The following is a 7,443-nucleotide window of genomic DNA, read 5'->3' on the forward strand; positions in this document are numbered from 1 at the left end:
GCCTCCCACAGTTCTCTGTCGTCCATCTGCTCGTTAGAAAATCATTTATTCTCTCGCAGCACGATAATCTTTCTAATGTAGACGAATGCTGGATGTCGCTGCTGCTAATTACGCTCATTAAGTAGCTGATGATTTGCTCATCTTGCACAAACGTTAGAAAAAAACTATTAAATTATCACCCGCACACACACAAAGAGACGGAAACAAACTATTGTCCCGTCAGTTTGGTTGTAGCACCGTTCTGGATTATAGCTTAGCTGTGTTAGCTTTGTGTCTCTGCAGCGTTTCTCTGCTTCCATGTCGACATTGAACCGCATCAGCTGAAGGTTTTTCCTGCTCAGAACCGGCCTGTGGTGGATGACTGCAGTGAAAACCATCAGTCTGTTACCCTGTTTGACAGGAATCGCTGCATTTTTCTGATATTTAACAACACAAGTTAAAAGTAAATGTGCATGTTGTCGTTCTCCATCCTTTTTATTTTGGCGCCGATGGTTTTCTTTAACCTTCTCCACCTGTTTGGTGAGCGGATGGTGCAGCGACTTGGAGCATCTAAGAATATCTGCTTGGGGATGAAAATGTAAAAGTTCTGATAGATACGGTGGCGCCATCTCATTTAAAATCATGAAAACAAACAATAAAATGTTTAATCTTGAAGCAGGCAGGAGGCGGGTGGAGGTTTAGATGATCACATTTCTTCATCTGAAGTCTTATTGTCGTTGATCGTTGGTTGTAATTACCACCGTGGTTGTGTTTGTGTTGTTGTGCGTCTCACAGAGGTTTGCGGGAAGTGTGGCGAGGCTCTGTCCAGGACTCAGCCGGCCGTCAGGGCCATGGACAAACTCTTCCACTCCACCTGCTTCTGCTGCATGAGCTGCCAGCGCCCCCTGCAGGGCATGCAGTTCTACGACAGGGACGGAGCGCCGCAGTGTGAGGACTGTTACATGGTGAGCAACCGCACAGACCATAATAATCAGCCCAAAAAGAGTTCAATAACATACATGAAGAGCATTAAACTGACATTGTGGCTCAGTTTCATTTCATTTCAGATGTTTTTAGTCGTGTTGGGACACGATTAAAATAATTAATCTAATTAATTAGAGGCTTTGTAAGTGATTCATCTCAATTAATCACTTTTTAATCAAACAGTAATATTTATTAAGAATAAGAATAATAATGATGCTCATTTTCTTTGTTTTCAGGCCAGTTTTGTGTCTTTGTGGTCATTCTGTGCCTCATATTTGTATTTTTGTCTGATTTCCGTTGCTTCATGTCTCCGTGGGGCAGTTTTGTCTTGTTTCACCTCCATTATGTCACTTTGTGTCTCATTTTGGTTGTTTTATGTCTCTTTGCGACAGTTTAGTTTCTTTGTTTTCGTGCCGCGTCTGATGGAATTTTGGAATAAAACATAAATATAGTGATTTTGATGAAATATCATAACTTTAGACTCAATCAAATCGTCTGAAAGTTGAAAATCTGTTTGTTTTTACAGTTTCTGGCTGATAATAATTCGGCTGATTTTTCCTGATATTTAGCTGGTTTTCTGCCTCCTCTTGTCCTCAGAGCTCCCTGGCCATCTGCTCCAGATGCGGCGAACGGATCACGGATCGCGTCCTGAAGGCCGTCGGTCAGTGTTTCCACGCTCAGTGTTTCCGCTGCAGCACCTGCTCCTGCATCCTGGAGGGGGCGCCCTTCATCACAGACGACAACAACAACCCCTACTGCGTCCAGGATTACCACAGGTTCCTCCTCTGTCCTGATAAAATCTTCTACTTCTGTTGATTTACTATCAGATGAATGGAATACGTTTTGTAATTTGCAGCAGAGTTTGTACTTCACAGATTACACACACTGTAGATCCACCTGAGTCGACCTCTGCAGTGTGTGAATACGACTTTATTCTAACATCTGGCTTCCTCCTGTCTGCAGGCGCTTCTCTCCGCTGTGCGTCAGCTGCAACGAGCCCATCATTCCTGCTCCGGGCAGCGAGGAGACGGTCCGAGTCGTGGCTCTGGACAAGAACTTCCACCTCAAGTGTTACCGCTGCGAGGTGAGAAACACATCAGCAGAGAGGGAGGAGAGCTCGTTAAATCAGAGCTACACGAGATGTTGGAATGAACTCAAACACATCAGGCTGTTTGTTTTTGTGATCGATAGAAAACAGAAAACTTTTTCTTTCTTTTCCATGAAGAGAATCCGGCTGAGAGAACATCATTTACTCTGATTTATGGTTCTCGGAGACACTGAGTTGATCTGATTTATTGAACAGAGTTTGTTGAGCTGCAGCTCCACATGTGGAGCAACACGAGCAGCAGAGAAACTCAGTAAAGGAGGATCTGGCTGCAAAGAGAAACACAAAGTCTGAAAACAGCACCATCTGCTGACGACTGTGAGGCATTTAGGGAACATCCGAAAACCGCAGTGTCTATCGGCGACTTGGAGGCGTTCAGGAAACATGTAGAAACTGTAAAATTTACTGGGAGGTGTTCAGGGACCATCTGAAAACCACAGCAGCTACTGATGACTGTGAGGCGTTTAGGGAACATCTGAAAACTGCAGCATATAGTCAAGACTGTGAGGCGTATACAGAACATCTGAAAACTGCAGTGTCTTTTGATGACTGTGAGATGTTTAGGGAACATCTGAAAACAGCAGCCTCTATTGACAACTGTGAGGCCTTTAGGGAACATCTGAAAACTGCAGTATCCTTTGATGACTGCAAGGCGTTTAGGGAACATCCGGAAATTGCAGTGTCTTCTGATGACTGTTTGGTGTTTAGGGATCATTCAGAAACCGCAGTGTCTACTCATGACCATGAGGGGTTTAGGGAACATCTGAAAACCACAGCATCTACTGATGACTGTGAGGCGTTTAGGGGACATCCGGACACTGCAGCGTCTGTGGATCAGCAGCTGTTCAGCCTGTGACGAGTTTCAATTCAGCCTTCAGGAGATTCTCTGACTTCAGCTGCAGAATATTTTCCGTCTGGTTTTGATGCATATTTGAGCGTTAGAAGGAAAGTAGCTCAACGTGATGCGAAAGCAGAACAAAAAACATTTGGCCTCTAAAGCGGTGAATGTTCGTGATAAATGATCCTGATTCTCATGTTATTCAGTTATATGGAGACATTTCAGCTTCAGAACGATAAAAGCTGCTGTGATCATTTAAATCAGCAGAACAAAGATCTGGATGGATCCAAAGATAAAAACTGTTCTGAATGTTTGTCAGAGTTACACCAAATGAATGTGTTTTCAAGGAAACCTAAAGACGAGCGTCACTTGTTTCTGGCGTCCTGCAGCTCCACGTATTAACCAAACGTTTCCTTCACTCTGCAGGACTGCGCCCGGCCTCTGTCCATAGAGGCAGATGAGAACGGATGCTACCCGCTCGACGGCCGGATCCTGTGCATGAAGTGTCACACCCAGCGGGCCAAGCGCGCCGCGCAGTGATGGGCTGACGCAGCGCCGCCCCGTTGAACCGCCAACCAAATCCAGAAGCACAGAATTCATCCAGCTGCCTTTGCTACAGGGCTTAATTCAGTGTGCTTGTGTGAGTGTGTGTGTGCATGAATGAGTGTGCGCACGAATGAGTGTGTGTGTGTGCAGACTCGGTGTCGTCCCCCCCACGTCTGTTCCCTCGGTGCAGAGGTAATGTACTGCACTGACCTCCAGCCCTCTCTGTGTGAATCGGAGCCTAGTTTTTGTGCCAATTCTATGTTTACGCTAAAATTCCCAGCAGAAGTTGCACAAGAAGATCAAAAGAGCGGTCTGAATTAAAGTTGCCTTTCCTCCGCGCGTCTCGCCTGAATATCCACAGTAGCACCGTGAGCTGAGATATTTCCACGCCGCAGGAGGAGAAAGCTCCCGTTTGTCCGGTTTTAACCCGCTGGTAGAAAAATCTCTCCGTAAAAAAAAACTCCGGCGGCATGTCGAAGCTTTCCTGCCTTTTCCAGTGCTTTTCAGCATCAGCCTCTGACAGCATTTTAAAATCATTTAGGGCTAAAAAAAAAAAACAACAAAAACACACAAACTGCAAACGGTGAATGTTGCTCTTAGTGATTGACGACTTACAGGCATGAATTCTGTCTTGTTGCTTCGTTTGATCTTACAAGATTAGAACAAAAAAAAAAACAGCTGAGATGTCTTCTCAAAAAAAAAAAAAAAAAAAAAAGCTGATTTAATGAGTATTTTTTTAGATGCATGCGTTTGGATGCAGAAATCGTGAACAAGCACAGATTCGATCCCAGCTGGACTCTCATCGTTCAAACCAGCTGAGTTCCTTCAACCGTCGTTGCACATCGTGAAAAAAAACATCTTCTGACTCTGAAGTCGCCGCACATGATGCATTTAGCTCAACGCCAACTAGAGTCATGAAACGTAGCTTTTGATATGCATTTCTTAGAATCTCTTGCTTTAAATAATATAATTTATGGACCTATTTTTATTGAGTATTAACGTGTATCAGCGCTAAGATAACCTGTAGAGGCTTTGAGTAGCAGTTCAAACACAGCGACCAAATATTTCAGTTTGTTGGGATCCAGTGTTCTGACCTTCATCTATGTTTCTGTGTTCGAGCCCAGTGTTTTATTGTTACCACTATACTTTCCATTATTCCACTTTTGTACTATTTTATCTTCTTTTTTTTTTTGCTGTACTGTATTCCACTGATGAACGTGTATTTGGTTTGAACCTGGCGGCGTGCCTTCTCCACTGTTGTTTGCTTTCCGAATCGAGCCACAGACGATAAATCGTAAAAGTCGACCCTGGCGAAGTTGTTATCGCCAGACGGAGCGTCCGGCGTCATCGTATCGCGTCGCGTCGTATTACATGTGGATGTCTTTTCATATAACTTTTTTATACGTTTGATATGTGTGACTGTCTTGAACCATTATTTAGCCCCGACCCTCCATCTTTGGCTGTATCCAGATAAAAACAAATAAAGAAAGATGCTGAATACCAATTGTTTCTGCCTGGTTTTTGTTGAGGTGCAAACCAGACATTTTAGCTCCACGTCACGTTACAGACACGTGAACTCTCGTATCTTTTCCTGAAGCTGTGTTCTTCCTTCAGTTTTCTTCATAAACCTGCTGTTTTGCATCGATCGCTTTTCGTCTTTTGTTTCCGTGGTTCTTTCCGTCCCACCAGTGTGTTCTGTTTGCAGGTTTGTACTGGAGCTTTCTGTGATTCTGTGTCCTCAGCAGGTATGTGCGCTTCTGCAGCTGCACGTTTCCGACCTGCAGCTATCGCTTCCACCAATCAGTCCGTGTTCTCTCGTTTGTTTCCCAACCGGTCGGGGCAGATGTTTTGCCAGCAGTCTCCTGTCTAGCCCCGCGAACTCCAAAACCCTCCTAGCTGGTTTGAAAAAAAATCTGCAGAACGACACAATTTCTCAGCAGAAACTGTAAAAAAAAGAAATTTCCAAACAGTCCTGACATGTGTCGGTCACCAAATCTTAAAATAGCAATAATTTGTCACAATCATTTTATTCTACATGTCTCATTTTAAAAATCGGACGTTTCTGACAGCCTAGCGGTGAAGGACATTCACGTGATCTCAGGAAACGTCGTAACAGAATCATAACCTGCCAAACATGGTGGTCGGAAACACACGATAGCACTCGGGGTTATGCTGATGACAGAGTCTCTGATATCGACTGACGTGGTGGCACGAGTCTGGAGAAGTAAATTAGCCTAAATGCAACCTCTGTTCTCTCCTAAACAATCTCATCACAATGTGTTTCTGTCAAAACAAACTGTACGCTATTCGCTAGTTGCAAAGACAACAGTAGAGAAACGATTTGCACGTTTTACTGGAAAATATGTCAAATTTTCCAATCGTGCAGCTTGTTAGACATCATAACGGGCCAAGACACTGTGTTTTTTTCAGGTAACATGCTGGCGAGAACCCTGATGATCAACCTTTAGCACAAAACTAACTTTTTTTTTTTTTTTTTTCAGCTGAACTGCCGGCAGCGTTTCCGCAAAGCAGAGAAATGAATTAAAAATATAAATAGGTAAATATCTACAGTGTGTGGAGCCTCCATTGTTCCCAGTGTTGCTAACGTCTGGGAACTCTTGGAAACATGTTGGTTCCAGGTTTTCACATTTTTGTAAAACAATTAATCAGACATTTTTTCTGATTTCCATCATTCTGACTGTGTCCTCAAGACAGAAGATGCTTCTGAGTTCTCTCTCCTGCTTCATGGTTGTTCTGGTTCCATAAAGCTGCAGGACTTCATGTTGCAGAGAAAAATGAGCCACAGTGAAGAAAAACACACACACCCAGAAACAGGTCAAAGTTTGGAGGTGAAAGAGTTTTTTCTCTGCTGTCAACAAAGTGCTGCTCAGAGCTGATGTTTTGTTTATCATGTATTAACATTGTTCTGCGTTAATAACTAACAGTGTTTGGTCTTGACCTTAATATTTAAACTTGTTTGATGGATTCATAACACGAGTCATGTTGCTCTACAGTGTTTGTAGTTTGAAATGTTCCACATTAAAACTGTGACTTGACTCATTTAAGTTGCACCAAAACAGGAGTTTTTCATGTTTTTATTTTCTCTCTGGTGTGCGTTCGGCCTCCATGTGACGTCCCTGAAACGTGTTTTGTGCAGCCTCTCGGCGATGCGTCACGCCGCGAGCTGCTCTATCAGCTCCCAACAGCCATGCGTTGCACTGATAATGACGACAGCACATGTATGTGCGTCTGAGCACGCTCAGTGTCCGGGACAGAGAGCTCAGCCTCATCCAGAGGGCAACATGTCGCTGTTGACTTCTGCTGTGAAGCCGCACACAGGAGGAAACCTGAGAACACATGTGTTCACGGTGACACACATGTTCCGGGTCCACAAACCACAAACCGTCCTCAGCAGAACCACAATCTGCAGCCGATCTGGGTTCTGAGGGAGAGTCAGACGCTGCTGCAGAGCTGTTCTTATCAGAGCCGACAAGTGAGTGATGAAGGCAGATAGTGAGGCGAGCTGACAGCTGTTTGACGGAGGAGCTGCACATGTAGAAGTCAGAGATGCAACGCTGGAAAACACACTTCAAGAATGAGTGAAACTCCAACAGAGCTTGAGGTAAGAAAAGTGAGCTGTGCTGTTTGAAGCTGTTTACTGAGTTCACATGGAGACGAGACGTCTGTTTGTTTCAGCTGCTGGAAACTTCAGAGTTTCTGGGAAACCGTTTGATTCCAGTTGTGTGATTTTGAAGAGATTGGATCTGGAAAAACTAGACCGTTTAAATGTTTTTTTATCAGCATTTTCCCAAGAAATTCAGTTTGACAGACGGTCGAGGTTTGTTCTGGCCATAATGACATGAACAAGAGACGAAACACAGTCAGACGTTGTGTTTGAGATGTTAGGAAAAGTCTTCACTGTTTCCACATTTTTCCGAACATAAAAACGTCCAATTTGCTTCGTCCTCTTCTTCACTCATCAGAGGCTTTA

At 44.0% G+C, this 7,443-nt stretch overlaps 2 protein-coding genes across 5 annotated transcripts in view; both read left to right on the top strand.

Annotated features, from left to right (window-relative positions):
* zyx (zyxin) overlaps positions 1-4,956 on the top strand; it is a 28,713-nt gene extending 23,757 nt beyond the window's left edge. For all 3 annotated transcript variants that reach the window (XM_008298179.1, XM_008298180.1, XM_008298178.1), the window contains exons 7-10: positions 775-944; positions 1,561-1,739; positions 1,927-2,047; positions 3,333-4,956. In XM_008298179.1, coding sequence (XP_008296401.1) covers positions 775-944; positions 1,561-1,739; positions 1,927-2,047; positions 3,333-3,446 — 584 coding nt within the window. In that variant the 3' untranslated portion in view covers positions 3,447-4,956. The remainder of the gene's footprint in view (positions 1-774; positions 945-1,560; positions 1,740-1,926; positions 2,048-3,332) is intronic.
* A 1,778-nt stretch (positions 4,957-6,734) lies between these two features.
* Positions 6,735-7,443, top strand: part of kel (Kell metallo-endopeptidase (Kell blood group)) — an 8,660-nt gene continuing 7,951 nt past the window's right edge. For both annotated transcript variants that reach the window (XM_008298181.1, XM_008298182.1), the window contains exon 1: positions 6,735-7,074. In XM_008298181.1, the coding sequence (XP_008296403.1) occupies positions 7,048-7,074 (27 nt within the window). In that variant the 5' untranslated portion in view covers positions 6,735-7,047. The remainder of the gene's footprint in view (positions 7,075-7,443) is intronic.

This window comes from Stegastes partitus, unplaced genomic scaffold, assembly GCF_000690725.1.
Source record: "Stegastes partitus isolate 25-593 unplaced genomic scaffold, Stegastes_partitus-1.0.2 Scaffold1292, whole genome shotgun sequence".
NCBI classification, from domain to species: Eukaryota; Metazoa; Chordata; class Actinopteri; family Pomacentridae; genus Stegastes; species Stegastes partitus.